This window comes from Motacilla alba, chromosome 2 (genome assembly GCF_015832195.1).
Source record: "Motacilla alba alba isolate MOTALB_02 chromosome 2, Motacilla_alba_V1.0_pri, whole genome shotgun sequence".
NCBI classification, from domain to species: Eukaryota; Metazoa; Chordata; class Aves; order Passeriformes; family Motacillidae; genus Motacilla; species Motacilla alba.
In genome coordinates this window covers 79,909,000-79,925,281 of record NC_052017.1, presented here as the reverse complement: position 1 = coordinate 79,925,281, position 16,282 = coordinate 79,909,000, and the positions used below count along the sequence as shown (strand labels likewise).

General features: G+C 38.3%; 1 protein-coding gene across 8 annotated transcripts in view; it reads right to left on the bottom strand.

Annotated features, from left to right (window-relative positions):
- Nucleotides 1-16,282, bottom strand: part of CTNND2 (catenin delta 2) — a 640,288-nt gene that overhangs the window by 91,073 nt on the left and 532,933 nt on the right. For all 8 annotated transcript variants that reach the window (XM_038129852.1, XM_038129853.1, XM_038129848.1 and 5 more), the window contains 2 exons: nt 7,329-7,446; nt 4,139-4,324 (listed from right to left, as the gene is read on the bottom strand). In XM_038129852.1, coding sequence (XP_037985780.1) covers nt 4,139-4,324; nt 7,329-7,446 — 304 coding nt within the window. The remainder of the gene's footprint in view (nt 1-4,138; nt 4,325-7,328; nt 7,447-16,282) is intronic.

Sequence of the window (16,282 nt, the reverse complement as noted above, 5' to 3'; positions counted from 1 at the left end):
CATAGAGAGAAGAATTTATAGGCCATTTAGCAAGCATGCTAAAGAGGTGTGCCAGTCAATTCTTAATGATATATAACTTGAAACATTGCTGTTATAGCTTAAAGGTCCTGACAGAAGGTGAAAAAGAAGGTCAGGCTCATTTCAGAAGTGTCACTTCTAATCGAAAACAGACTTTGGGCTAGATTCTGGTTTGACAAGAATGATCACAGATGGGGAACTTGAGATAAACATGAAGCCAAGAAGTCAACCTGTTTCTCTTAGAGAAGGAAGGAAAAGAAATGAAATTGCGCCACATGTATACATAACGGGCTGTGCAACAAAAAAGAAATAAGGATTAATGACAACTCCCTGGCATTTTTTTTACTGAAGTTGGACCATACACCTGATTTGCCCTAACTGCTTTTTGTCATAACCCTCATTTCTCATACAGCTCAAAGAATAAACCTGTTGGCAGCAGTGAGCGTGCCAGCAGCATGAACAGCATTTTCAGCAGTGGAAGAATCAGCTTCCATCTGAAGAGTAGCACAATACAAGGCAGAGAGGTTGATGTCTGCAAGGTCCTAGTCAGAGATGAAGGGGTCTGAGGCTGGAGAGCTTATCGGGGTGAGGGTTCATACCGGCTGATCACAGGTAAGAGCAGAGAAAAACTAACAAAACAGCAGAGAAATACAGTGCTAGAGGTTTGAGACAGAGGCCAAGTGAGTTTCACTTATTTTTTCTGAGGCCTTAACAGAAGTTTTGCTTTCTGTGTTTCCATAGATAAAACTAGTGCTAGACCTAGATTTTATTACAAACCTTCAGAAGGTTTGGGGCTCTCCTAATATTTAATTTGTGCAAAAAAGCAGATGCCTCAGGAAGCTCTCTCAGCTCTCGTAAAACGACTGTGGACTCTTTTAACACCACCCACCTTTATTCTGAAATGTGGAGAACACTTGTTTCCTGTGATCCTAAGGGAATTCCTTAAGTAAAGTAATTTGAAAGGTGTCATTAGACCTATGATCTGAACAAAGACACAACTCTTACTTGATTCTGAGATGTAGCAGAAGTTGCCATTATAGATAACTGATAGATGACTGATGTCATTAATAAAAAAATAAATTCCAGTTTGTTCTTGAAAGGCCTTTGAAAGAAGCCCCATTTTATACTACAACTCAATTCTGTTCTTTCCTTCAAATAATTTACATGTGACTACGCCTGAAACATGACTCAGAAAAACTGGGATACTTGCTCCCTAAATCATAAAACAAAGAAATTAACTTTTACTTTCATTATAGAGAAAACCCATGAGAAAGTGACTTTAATATCAAGCTTCTCCTGTTTTATGGCTTAAGAAACAAACTCCCCTGCTCTGTGAGAGATTTTTTTAAAGTACAGAAAACTGCATCTTCATCCACATTCTTTGTCTAAAATGATACATCTGTTTTTCTTTTGCAACTACAATAGTTTTGCTACTATTTTTTTTACTACACTTTTATCCAAAAAATTAAAGACTACCTCATAAATGCACAAATGGAGTTCAAGAAAATACACATAAAAATGAAGAAACTAAGTTACAGCAATAGTGTAATAGGAAAATTTCAAAACTGCATTCACTAAAATCTGAACTATTTTCCTCCACACAGTTTTGTACATCTTATATTCTGAGAAGGACTGAAACAGCAATTTTGTTTTTCAAAAATCCCATGGGCTGCCAAAAAATGGAAAAAAAACCTATACCCTGAACACATATCTTCTGGGGACATAAAATGTAGCAACCATAGACTGGATACTACTCACTCCCCTGTATTGAGGTGTCACAACTGACAGAGATGTGCCTGTGCCCTGGGCTTTACCTGAAAAGATAAAACTCTCAAGTATTAAAGGAACCACAAAGACAAAGAAGCAGAAAGAACAAGTCTTTTCACACAATTGGGCTATTGTGTCCACAATGGACAAGTACCTCTGAACATACTTCTGTACTTATTTTTGCAAAATAAATGGACAAAAAGGTTAAATTTACCCTTATCACAGTTTGAGTTATTTTATGCTATTAATATAAATGTGGTTACATGAAAAATATTGCTTTTCTTTTCCATTTCTGAGGGTGAGTTGGGAGAGCTCTTCTGGCACAGTGATCTTGCTGCTATTGTTTTTAGTGGCACTCTAGTTAACTTGATAATATATTAACTTGATAATGTACTTCAAATCATTTGGAGTGCTCAACAACAGTTAGGATTATGGGGTGAAAATAACCTGCAGAAGGCTCACAAGGCCCCCTTAAAATTCCTGAACTGAATAATATCCACATGTGAGACCTTTAACATGGCAAGGTAAAGTAGGATGTCTGGATTTAAAGGAAATTAGATGAAAGAAGAAAACACCATTAGAAAAATGTTTCTAATACTTGTAATACAAAGCAGTCCTATTGCACAACAGAATCAGTTCTGGAAAGAGTAAATTTATGTCCTTGCCACAGAAAATCCTTGTGATCATAAACCTGAAACTATGTGTGTTGTTTTATTGTTCTTTAGACTTTAAAAATTATATGAAACTCTTCCATGAAGCCAACACTAACAGGTCTGAGGAGATCTTTACCATGCAACATGCTGATAATGAGCACTCATAGAAACAGACAAAAATATCTAATAGCAGGCAAAAGCATGCACATTGTAAAGGTAATCGGCCAAAAGAGCTCAGCTCTTTGGCCTGGAGGAGCAAAAAGATGTTTTTAAGGGAACCATTACAGTACAGAGAGGCCCTATGGAAGTACTGAAAGAGTCAACAGTACAGAGTTAAAAGTATGACTGTGAGATCCAAAAGTCACAGAAGAAATAGAAGAGGAAGCCTTTAGATAGTGAGTGTGTGTGCATGTGTTAGTAAACAGAGCAAGCCAAGTTGCAGTGTGACGCATTCATACCCAGACATGCTATTTTCTGCTCCTGCACTTTGAATAACTGCAAGCACAGTGTGTGAGAACTGTTAATTCAGTAACAGGGATGATGACTACTTCATGGGGTAAAATTAGTTTACTTCAACACTTCTAATCTCACTGTAGCCTAACACAGGAATCCCAACAAAAGGCCATAATAAATTCAAGTTATCTGATGATAGGGTGTTTAACCACAAGAGTAGGTGAAATAAAAGTCTTACTAGTAATGAGTGCTGCATTTTTCAGTATCCAAGTTTTAGCTTAGTAATGTTGCTAGAACCTTTCCACATCAACACAATTTGGCTTTAGGAACTCAGGAATATTTTCAGTACTGGCTGACATAATTTATTACCCTGTGCCCTTAATTGCTTACTCAAATAAATATTTTCTTTGAGCAATCTGAAACAGAAATAAGCTACAATGCAAAAAAAAAGTGAGTAAGTGTAGGAAGAGGTGGAAAACTTACTACTGCCAGCACAGGCTGCCTGAAAAAGCCCATAAATCAGTAGCCATTCTTATTGCTATTTGCTGTGTGTACAAATACAACAGTGCCTTTCTCTGCAATACAACTGTCAGTATTCCCCCAAATTATAAGTTCTTAATGGGATAAAAAAGGAGAAAATTACACTTTAAAAATCAACCCACCCAAAATGATAACTTCTCAAATAACTTGAGGAAGCAATCAAGGCTTAGCTTTTTAATTTTTCTTTGATAACAACATAAAATATATCAAAAATATGAAAGCTTGTATAACATTCACTTGTATAACTTGATTCAGTCCTGTACAGTTTTCTCTCAATGTGTAGAGAGATGGTACAAGACGAACTTTGAAGCAAGTGAGTATATATATACAAGCCTGATGTTCGTTTGCATTAAAGCCTGTCTACACACACGTGGCTCTGTGGAAGTACAGCGTAAAGTATATGCAGATTACACTTTTCATTAGAAATGGCTTCCTTTCAAAGAGCATTTTACAATATTTATGGCATTCACAGTGTACCCATGACTACAGTTTCCAGGTGCACCACATAATGCACAATTTCTCAAGCAAACATATTTTATTACTCCAGAGCTATATTCTACTTTAAGCTCTCAGCTAATTAACAAGGACAACACTTTTGTATATTATGCGTCACACATTTAATTTCTAATACAGTGCATTCATTATTTATATTTTAAATGATGGGCACTTCAACTACTCACAGCACAGCTGCAAATAACTTTCATTACCTGATCTTGTGATTTCTTTTTCTTCTTCTTCTTCCCCCAGCACCCTGAACTCTCTGCATCTTTTCCATTGGCATCACCACAGAGTAATCCATCAAGTTCATCTGTTCCCATCTGCTGTCCCTGAGATGTTTCTGCAGCTAGCCTGTATGAGAGGTTCCTCAAAATGCACACACAGTTTTCAACGGTCTGAAAAGTATGACAAAAAGAAAAATACAGAAAACAAAACCAGAAAAAGATTAAAATCCTCCCCTTGCTTACTCTGAATATGAAGCAGAAGGAATTTCATCTATCTTTGCACATGCATTTTCCCAGCACAATTCTTATGTGCACATTTCTAAGTGCTCCCCAGTTAATCACAGGTTAAGAGATTCAGAAATTTTTATGGTAACAAATCAGTAATCTGGACAATACTTTTCTGGGAGATTTTTTATTGTTGTTCTGAATTTCACACTGGAGCCCCATGTGAAACAGATGTCAAGGTAAAAAGTGATCAAGAGAACCTGAACACTCTGAATGTCAGAAACTCCTACCTCAGTGAATAGAAAATGCTACAAACAGAAAGTAGCAATAAATCCTGGGTTTTGTCCTTTTAAAACCAGAAATAACCTTTTCTTCTGGCAAAAATTCTATGTAAATTGCCATAAAATTGGGTCTGAGTTCCATTTCACAGGTACTTGTAGCATGAACAGATGATGTTTCCCAGAAGTAGGACTAGAAATCTGTCTTGCTGCTTTTACTGCTTCTAGCCAGGCTGCAGACAGATACTTTGTGTGCAGCCTTTCCCTTTCATCCATTTATCCCCCTAATAGGTTGTGCCTTCTGTAGAAGATGTAAGCAGGAATCCATAAATGGATGAGACCCGGTGGAGGAAAATTCACTTGTAATTCAACCTAATTTCTCCAAGTCTAAAAGAAGTTCAGTTTAGACGTGAAACCTACTCATTTAGTTGGTTCAATTTGGTTTGATTATCCCTAATAAGGAGGATATGAGCTTAATTTTCTGCACACAAAGAAAGCATGGTTAAAAAAGCCATTCTCTATCTATTTATATTTATTTCAACTGTTTCTAATGCTCTATGGAGATAAAAAGCAATAGCCACTACATCCCAGCTCTTTTGCTCCATTAACCCAGAACGGAATGACTCTGAGGCTTTCAGCTCTACCATATTCTGCCAAATTCACCAGTGAGGCAAACAGATGGGGCTTTGTTTCCTTTCATGTATGGCATGAGCTTCTGCCAGGTATGAACTCAGCACGTTTTCTGTAATGACACAAAGCTCCAGAGGCGACATCGAATTCAGATTCATCTATACAGGAATATTTATAGATCTGTTTTTTAACACAGATGAAATGTCACAATTTTGCAATACATTTGTACTGATTAGAAATTTCTGCCAAATATATAAACACATGTAGAAATATGTATGAGTGTGTATGTGTGTCTAGAAAGTGTTCATAGTGCACCTTTCATAGCTGAAAGCTTTGCAAACATCACAGTGACCATAATTATTTTTTAAAGTTTGCTACCTCTTTGGTTTTTTTTAACATGAATTTTATTCTCTTTTGCTATAGTATGCTGAAGTTGAAGGTTTGCATCTGTTGATTAGAATACTAAACTTTAATTTTCTTTTTAATAAATCATAGTTTTTTTCATTTAAAATTCTCATTTTGTGGAAAACACAAGCTGAGCCATCACGAGGACAATGTTACCTTAAACTAAAAACTGATAAGCAAACTGCCAAAGCTTAAATTCAATCAACAACTTCTCTATTAAGGTGAGCTCCTAAAAGCCAAGAAAGCTGGTTCGAACCACACAGCTGGACAGACTTCACTCCTCCTCGAATTTCAAGGATCCTTGAGTTCCTTATTCTGTTTTCCGTTTCATCATAAAGGGGCTAAGCACAAGTTCACTAGTTTTTCTACTCTAGCTACTTTTAAGCTACTCTGAAGCTAATGAAGTTAAAAACACTCCTATGTTTGGGGGCTGCTCTGCAGGAAGCGTCTGGGTGGGGTAGTGGGGGCTAGCAACAGCCAAGTTTGCCCCAAAATCTGCTGCCAGTTGTTGTGCCTGCCTTGTGGGTTGGTGTCCTTCAAGCATCTCTCTACTAAACTTATATTAATGGAAAATTGATTACAGGGTAATGGGTTGTGAGATTTTTTGAGTGTTTTGAGAGTTTTTTGTTTTTTCTTAAAAAAACAAAAGCCATGATGTTAGCCCAGCACTTCATGCTATGAACCTCTCTTAATTCCTCTCTCTGTCCCCTGAATTCACAGGCAAATTTCCCCTATTTGATTCAGATGGTAGCCAGAGACTCCTGGAGATTATTTCTCTCAAATCTATAAACCCATGGGGTTCCACAGACAACTCTGTGAAGTATTATTTGGAAATACAAGCCCAGTGGGCTTTAAAACCTTGCTGCATAAAAGGCTTCTCTCCTGCAGTTCTTAGGGGTTTGCAAATGGACCAAGGTTGTCCTAGAGCAGCAACTGTAATTAATTTAGCACCATATACTGAAAGCAAAAGAAACTGGCCTTTTTCTTCTTCTCTGGAACACTTTAATGCATTACAAATCTTCAATTTGTAAATGCTTGGAGTCTTTTTAATTAGGGAGTGCCTTTCACCTCTGGAGAAGCTTGTTCATATCCTAGCATTTTAAGAGAAGTAAAGTTGACATAATGAGGCATCTCAACACAGTTGTTATTGAAAACATTCATTGATCCTCTTCAAAGAAGAAATAATGTTGGTTTTACTGCAAAACTGCCTATTAATTGCCCAATTCTTTTTTGCTTGTTTGCCTTCTAAGCCTACCTCACTCTCATTAGCTCTCATACTGGGTACTAAAAATCAATTTTAAGGTAAAACTGGCAGAGCAATGTAAGGACCTTTACATGGAATATGATATATTTGCTCTTCTCAAACCAGTATCCTACCTTCTACTTCAATAATTCAATAGAGAGGATGACATGCTTACCTGTGCACACTACACAGGCACAAATACAATGCTTAGCACATGAAAATAAACAGCTCAGCAGGAAAAAAAAAAAAAAGGAAAATACGGACTCAATTATGCTTTGCTAAGACATTCCTCACAATGCATTAAAAAAAGAATATAATGAAAAAGTTGTCTCTTTATAGTCCCCATGTACCCTGAGTACCTGTATTTGCTGCTGAAAAGACAAAGACGACAAACCTTACTATCAATTTCACTGCTCCCCAGAGCAGACTGGATCACGTACAGCAATGCATCTGTCAGGCCATCACACTCCCTCATTCTTCTGCGGGCCTCCTCTCCAGCAGAGCTGACATTCCTGCAAGGCAACAGCAAGGGTCACTATCTCCACGGCTCCCTGCCCACCTGAAACCTTCTCACAGTTCACGTACAGATAAAACACATTTTCTTTCTTCCTCTCATCAGTTCAGAGCTGTGAATAATGGAGACAGCTGCGAATGAGCTCAGGAAATGTAACGCAGAGGGGAACAAATGGAAGACATCAGGCCCTCCACAGGATGGGGCTGAGCGGCCAAGCAGCATGCGCCCACCTGCATGGGGAGACTCATGGCCCACTAAAATTTGGAGAAGGGCTGATCATTTATTTTTTTCCTTTTCCTTCCTTTTCCTTCCTTTTCCTTCCTTTTCCTTCCTTCCTTCCTTCCTTCCTTCCTTCCTTCCTTCCCTCCCTCCCTCCCTCCCTCCCTCCTTTCCTTCCTTCCTTCCTTCCTTCCTTCCTTCCTTCCTTCCTTCCTTCCTTCCTTCCTTCCTTCCTTCCTTCCTTCCTTCCTTCCTTCCTTCCTTCCTTCCTTCCTTCCTTCCTTCCCTCCCTCCCTCCCTCCCTTTCTTTTTAAAATATGCATATGTACATATAAATCAGGACTTTACAAGTCTAGAGGTTTTGCCAAATACATCTCCTAGGAATTGAAGAGCCCAGTAGTTAGGGTTCTTAACCTGACAGAAAAATATTATCAGAGCATAATATAAAACACCTGCTGTTGCTTGCTTCTCATTTTACATGACTGTTTCCTTTTCTCCCTCATTTTGAGAGAACATTAATGCATCAATCTTCTCTTTACATAGTTTATTTTATATTACAAAACTTAAGGCCTTAGATTATTATAATAATATTGTAATTCTTGCGTTCCTTGGATGGGGACACATGGCCTTCTGAATACATTTATACAAATCCAATTAAAACAAAATTCATTGCATAACATATTGTGTCATAAAGTTCAAAGCAGTGATACACAAAGAAACAAATATGTACGAATGAACAATTACAAACAGAACCTATATTTGCTAACATCAAGTCTCCCAGAGAAAAACTGCATGCAAATTTGCATAGCAGGTTTGAGTTGGAAATGGGTGAATTAGCAATCTCAAGAACGGGGTAAAACTCTTCAGAGTCTCCTTCAGTAGGGGAAGATAACCCTTTGCTGATGTGGCTTGTCTGCAGCTCTTCTCTCCAGACTATTAAAGTTTACAGATAGAAAGAACATAAAAAGCACACACACCAGACCTATGTAGTTAATGCTAATGTGAGGAAATGGAAGTGAGGACATTGGCCCTTGAGTTTGGGACAAAGGCAAGGCACTTTCTATTTTTTATGCCATTTTCAATGACATTTGCACTAAAGGTGGAAAAAGCACAGGAATCCTGGGAAGGGGGAAAGAATTTCAGATGGAGGAAGATGAGAGGACTTAGGGCTAAGTTTCCTTTCAATTCTTTTTCTACTCTATCTACTTCATCCTGTTCTGCTCCTTATTATCTGAAAAAAACCTGAAAAAAACCCATTTTCATTTCCCCAAAGCAATGAAGAGTCTTCTAACTGGACAATCCCCCAGTTCCAATGCAGGATCCTAACTGACTCTGCCCCCTAAACATATATGATTTGCCATCTATACTTGCATCCCCACACAGTACTAATTAGTGCTCTCCCACACACAAACTGGCCCAATTAATTCAGTACTGTTCCCTTCACCTCAGCAGACAGCTTGACAGAAAATATATAGCCCTGGAGCTCTGGAATGAATTCTTGTATCTCTCTAGCAAACAAATTCACTCTCCTTGAAACCCCTCATTTTTTTGCCATTACACATCAGAAGCCTACCTTTCATAACAGCTTGCAAGTTTTGTGTTGTCTGACTCCTCTGGTCCCTGAACTCCAATGCCTCTTTCCTTTATCTCTCTGCTGCTATAAGATCAGCAGGTGAGGGGTTTTCCCCCAGTTCATGGGGAAACTTTCTTCTGTAATCTAGGAAGTAGGGTCTGGACAACATCAATTGGAAAAACTCTCTCCCTTAGAAGTGATGGAATCTTCTGACTTACCTTTGTGTGGCAGAAATAAGAAGGTAAAAATACAGAGCATGGTTTTCCCCAGACAGTGCCTATGCCCTATATTTGCAGGGCTGGGGACTCCATGTACAGTAAAGCAGACCACCCTCTTTTAAAAGCAAGAGCTCCACTGATATTCTGAAAGGGCAGAATGTAGGAAAAGCAGAATCATGGACTGAAAAAGTGCACTGTGGGGTATATAGTGAGGACAAGAAGGATTATTTGACTTTCTGAAATTTCATTGTCTTACCCTCTAGGCAGATAAAGACAGTGGTAGGTAGATAAATATAGATGAAGAGAGGGCATTGAGCCACTGGTGCAGGTTACCCAAAGAAGTTGTGGATGTCCAATTCCCTGATAGTGTTCAAGGTCAGGCTGGATGGGGCTTTGAGCAATCTGGTCTAGTGGAAGATGTTGCTGTCCATGGTAAGGTCTTAAAATTCAATAGTCTTTAAGATGCCTTCCAACCTAAACCATTTTATGAAAGTTGTATCCAGCCCTACAAGAGCAACTGCACAAATTATAATAGGAGGATGCTGAGGAAGAGTTATCAGCACAGCTTTGTGCCTTTCTTTGCACCACTACGAAAAAAAAGCTGAAATATTCCTGAATCCTTTTAAATAGAGATAGATCTTCAAGTCTGTACTAGAATGATGTGTCCAGGGTTCTTTATATACTGAGTGCAAGCTTTCAAAATAGACTGATTTAGACACCACTAGAAAGAGGGAGATACAGTCTCCCTGATCTTGTAATTGAGGTGATTTTTCCTTCTCTCTCTCACAGCCTACTGCACGTCACCTTGACTGTTCCGAGCCTGCAGAGACTGTCAGCCTCTCAGTTCCTCTCCAAGTTCACCAGTAACTCCTCCTCACCAAGACAGCAGTGTAGACAACCTTATAGTCCCTGAGCTGCGAGCTATCTGCCTCATTCATTTCCAGCAAACAAAGAATATGAAGCCTTTGCACAAAGCAATACAGACACACCAGGGGCACATCTCGCACAGACAATGCATTTCCTGGCTCTGTATGGAGGAGCTGTCGAGTTGGGTTCTTCTATTTATCACCCTTCCCCATTATGCTCCAGTTGTTCCTGTAATCAAGAGATGGATATTCTGAACTCCCATGACTGCCTTTCCTTTTCTTACAGAAGTCACTGTTTACTTTCTGCACTGACTCATAGCTACTACAGCCCTCACTGAGATATGGTGCATTTATTTACACAGGAAACAGCTAAAAAACAACACAAATCCAAACCTTACATCAGTATTTTGGAAGAAATAATCAGTTGGTTATTTCAAAAGAAATACATCCCAATATCTAGCTAGTCTCATGTCACCTCTACTGAAGTAATCACTGTTAACTGAGATCATTCACAGAGGGTCTCTAATACCACCATGTTCAGGCTATGCAGTTCTGCAAAAGAGAAACAAGTTGCAGATTAAATGAGCAGTCAAAGAAAACACGCTGTCGTTTTAATTTTATTTCTCATTTTTAACTTGGACATGCTGTAGCTGTCAGTGTGACAGGGAATAAGACATGATTTGTCATTTGTGAATTTACAGGTCACTGTACAGATGTTAAATTGGAACATAAGTAGTATCTACTGCTGGTAAGTCGTCCCACTAAGTCAGTGCATATTTTTCCAGTGTCATTTTTCAAACAGGTGAAACCGTGTTTTCTCATGTCTTACAGGATGTGGAGATATGATGCACAAGTTTTCAGAGAAAAAATACTTCTCTGTTCTAAATGCAGCCCAGCTTGATCACCCTGTATACTTTGATTCTTTGTGTAAACTCTACTCATGGTATATGTGAGCCATGGGCTGTCATTTTGAATCTAACAGGGCAAGGAGTCCTTCAGCCTGCCATAAACCAGTAAAATGAATTTCAAACAGAATCCAGTCACACAGGAATACCAGAGGGCTGAAGAATAACTCTCCGTTTATTCAGAAGGTTCCAGATAGACCTCTAAAACCCAGCTAATAGCTTTTTCTCACAAGAGGAAGACTGAGAACCGATAGTCACAGCAAGGGCTCAGACCCATGGCTCATCAAACTGATTTTCTGAACAAATGGCAGATTGACTTTGCTAATTACCTAGGAACGGGAAGGGAACTAAAAAAATCCACCTTCAGTTTCATGGGAAAAGGTGCCAACTATCGTATCATTGCCTGAAAACTATCAGCAGGCATGATCCTCCACACCTAGGGCATGTCAGTCCAAGGCTCTCGGGATATGAAGGGTGTGGTATAAAGCACTGAGCACTGTGCAGAACACACCTGACTCTTGTCAACCCTGGCACTTGCATTAGTTATTCAATGCCATTGTCAGACTTTGAGGTAGGGGAAGATGGGTGGTGACAAGCAATTTCTTTCAGCTTCAGAATAATTTTCCATATATTCATACAAACTGTGGGAGGTTCAGAGTAATGTCCTTATGATTCTAGGATAACTAAAATCATCTGCCTTACACAGGGGAGGGACATGGATTTCTACAGAAAGATCATCCAGAAGGCAAGCCAGTGTGCTGAGACATGACCTCTGGATATGGGAATATCTAGCAAGCTGTTTACACTACTCCCAGGGCAGTTTTATCCATCTCAAAGACAGAATTAAAGCATCTGCACCTGTCTTCCCTAAGCATGCTCAGGTCATGCCAAGTAGTAGGACCTTCCCTGTAGCAGCTACCAGTCTTCAGATCACAGATTTCATTGCAGTCATGCCAGATAATGGTTGAAAACAAATAATCTGCACTTAGCAAAGGTGAAATTGAGACAGGTATTCCTCAAAGCCCCATGATAAAAAGAGAAATTATGTTTAATATCTAGTATATGTAATGTTTTTGTCATGGACTGAATAAGAGAGGACAGACACAGGAAGTATACTATCCTAAATTAGCTGGAAAGCACAAGTTATCTTCAGCATGAAACTTCAGGGTGCTTCCAAGTATATAATTATTCCAAGAAGTTTTGTGTAAGAGGGACTAATCATAAAAGTCTTAATCTTTTTCATCTTTCTACATGTTATAAGGACACCAAAAAAAGATTTTTCACAGCAAGGGGGAAAGGTTTACATAAATCCAGAACTACACCAACCCCATTAATATTACAGCAACTGCAATTATGTTTGCCTGAGGATACCTAGCAAGGGAAAAGCCCTCAGAATACTGAGTAACTGAGTTACAACTGCCACACAAAATAATTTTCTTTAAATTAAAAACCCAAACAAACAAAACCCCACCCTGAAACTGGCCTCCTCTAGATGTGTTATTTTATATGCTGTCTGCTTCTATTTCTGTCTAATTGACTGAGCATTTCTCCTTCAGGGACCAAGCCTTGTCTCGTGGGCAAGCTGGCATCTCCAGTCCCATCAGAGGGTGCTGTGGTGATGATCCTCTGAGCTGGCCTGCCATGTAACACAGGATCTCCTAAGAGCTTTTTCTGTACACTCCCAGCTGTTTCTGTCAGCATTCAGGCTCTTTGCTGCAAGGGTTTAATACAATGACACAGACTGCAAAATGAAGCAATTAACACCATGCATGTATCCATCAAGTGTGCCCAGCGTTGTCAGCAGACCCTGTGCAACCATAAAATTTGAGGGCCTTTTTACAGTGAAGTAGACCTGGAGTCACATTGGCTTATCTGTAAGTACTCAGTGCAGCCTTTGGACACAGAATAGATAGGTTAGCCATAGTAGTTCTGGTTACTACTGTAACTTTTAGACAAATTCTGATTTTTTTATCATTTGTACAGTAAGACTTTTAAAAATCATCTCTTATTGCTGGAAACTACACTAGCTGATAATACTAGCTATTTCTCAGACAAAATAGAAATTTAAACAAACCAGTGAGACAAAACCTAAGAAAACACAAGATGGTTCATTCTTCATTATTAGAGCTTCTAAGTGTTAGGTTTTCAGTGACTATAAAATCAGCTTATAGTCTGGAAGTAAAAATAAATTAAAATAGATTTTTCAGTCACTGCCACAGATTTCCCTTTAACTTTTCCTGATTTGAATGACAGTTCAGTGCAGTATCACCAAAATCAGGAAGATTTCTTCTTCGTAAGTGTTCTTAGCACCACTTACAGCTTTCTTTATCTATAAGCTGGCTGTCAGAATTTGGCAATCCTGAATGTGGATTAAGTATAACATAAGTTTTGGGGAAAACTTGTCTTGCAATAATTAGAATAGCTCAACTTAGTTAAAGAAGACCATTCTATATCAACAAGGAACTTGGCCTAAATGAGATCTTTCTCTCTTAGGTATCACTTTCACTTTAAAAGAATACTTTGCAATTAGACAAACATCTGACAGTCTAATGTGGATACAGTCTTGGTTATTAACCTTTCTATCAAATGCTATGACCATGTTATTTAGCTTTGATTATTCAATGGTACCTGTTGTTTTCAAAGCATCAGAGCAATTAGCCTACCAAGTCAAGCACTCAACAGGTACATTTTACTGCTGTGCTTCTGCATGTCCAATCCTAAGGCTAAATGCATTGTTTTTAAAGACTGCTCTGTGTGATCTGTGAAGCAGTTGACTCCTAACACAATGTTTTGCTATTTTGATAGTTTTGAATGATACACAATGGGGCAACACATGAACTGCAATAAACATCTTAAAAGAAACTGCCTCTGTAAAACAAACCCAAAACCACCCTGAATTTTCTGGCATGAACAATTCTGGTAAAATTTCATGCTATAATCAACCATAGCTTCATCTGAAAGAAAAAAGAATTCTAACTACCCCTCTCCTCTTCTGCTGTGTTTTCATTTGATGTGCAATTCTATTTAACTACAATACACAGAATTAGACAGTGTATTAAGGGAATCTTTTAAATTATGGTATTAAAAAAATCCTACCTGCATCAAATTTCTGTTTTGATATTTAATTTCTCTGACATGTAGTATTAGGTTTCATAAAAATCACTGCACTCATTAATGCTCATCTGTTTATACAGCTTTTAATACACTACCTGTTCATTCAGAAAGAGCTTAAATATTGAGTCACTTACTGCCCTTGGGAAGACCTGCTGTGGTACAGATTCTGAAGGTCAAAATGGGAATAGTTTAAATATGTCAGCGTCAAGACACTCATCTCCATTTACAATTGTCATGTTGCTAAATGGAGCTCTAGATGTGTTGAAGACTGCAAGAATGTAAATACAACAGCATCACCTTTTGATGATCCAGCATTAAATACCAGCATTAGCTCAGGCACTTCTGTCCTACAGAACCGCTGTCCAGAGGACTCTGCAGCTCTTACTCCCTGCATGGACTGAAGAGCAACAGGACAAATTCGTGGAGAAGGATGGCACTGAAGCTGCCAACTGCAGCTATCACGCCCCCCAGCAGCACTCAGTGAGACTACGTGGCCAGTGGGAGCATGCCCTGAGGAAGTACTACTTGTCTCATTCCACATTTCTTCCCTGGCTACCTATTCTGATCACTGTGAGAACTCAAAATTGCTGTGTCAGATGCTTCAGCATTGGAAAGTAGTCCATTTTTATTTTTCTCTTCAGCTTGTTATCTTATTCAGAACAAAACTGATCAGACATAAACAGTTTTCAATTAACCTCATTCTACCTATTGTTTACCAGGTTATTTTCTTCAAATGTTTATATATTGGTCTGTTTTGATCTTAATTGCCTTTCTCTATATTAACCACTCAAGCAGTCTCTGAAGTATTGTAATTCAGATTATTTGTGCATCATTTCTATGTCAACTTTCCTTCTGCACTAAAAGATGAAGCCTCTATTTATTTGTCCTGTTTAGAACCTTGGGAAAGCCTTTGATTTGCATGAGCTGCCCTAGCAAAAATACTTCCACAAGAATAAAAATATCTCTCTTTTTATTTTTGTAGGCTATAGTCTCAGGAAAAACCTGGTATTATAACTGCATTCTTAAGAACAATTGAAAAGAAGCAGACAAAATGCTTTAGAGTTTGGAGTAAACATCAAAGAAATATACTATCTGTAAAAGGCAGTAATTTACTGTGTCTAAAATATTATTCTGAGTGTACCAGCATGCCTTACGCTGCTGAGATCTCTTTATAAAATTGTTTGAATGTTATTTCTCTAATATAATTTTAGCTGTAAAGAAAAATGACTCTCCTTCAGTCAAAATTGTAACATACACAACAGCTGGGGAAAGGATTTTCATTTGTACCTGAAACTTGCAAAAGGAATTTAGCCAACTTCTCAGAGTGTATGAAATTTCTTGCTATCCTTTGATGTGTTTGACCTTTTTTTTTATCTTAAGAACAACTAGTACTAACAAATGAAAACAAAAAGTCTTAGTTTTGACAGCTCTTTCCCCTTGACTTAATCCCAGTGTAGCTCTTGTGCTTTTCAGGAATACAGGCATGCCTCTTTTCTATACACTCAGAAATATTTCAATGCCTGAGTTGGACATGATAAAAGGGCAATTTCAGAATCCAACATGGGGCCAAAATATATTCCTGACCTGCTGCCAGGTTTTACCTGAAATTGGTCAGTACTAGTGGGCACGTTCCACCTACAGAAGGCATATTTGACTATAGTAATAGAAAAGGACCAGACCATCACATATAAGCGTGATGCTTTTTCTAGCAGACCAGTTTTCTTATTTAATGAAACTTCTAAACAACTACAACAACAAAATCTATGAAAAAGTTTTACAAGTATAATTTCTGTAATCAGAAAAAAAACCCCAAAATCTAAGGGCAAAACCTATGCAAAACAGACTTTGGGTTATACTTTCTTAAAGTATATTTGTTAAATGTCTTGCGGTCTTAAAGGACTAATTTGTGCATCCTTTCTCCCCTCTCTCAAGTAATGAT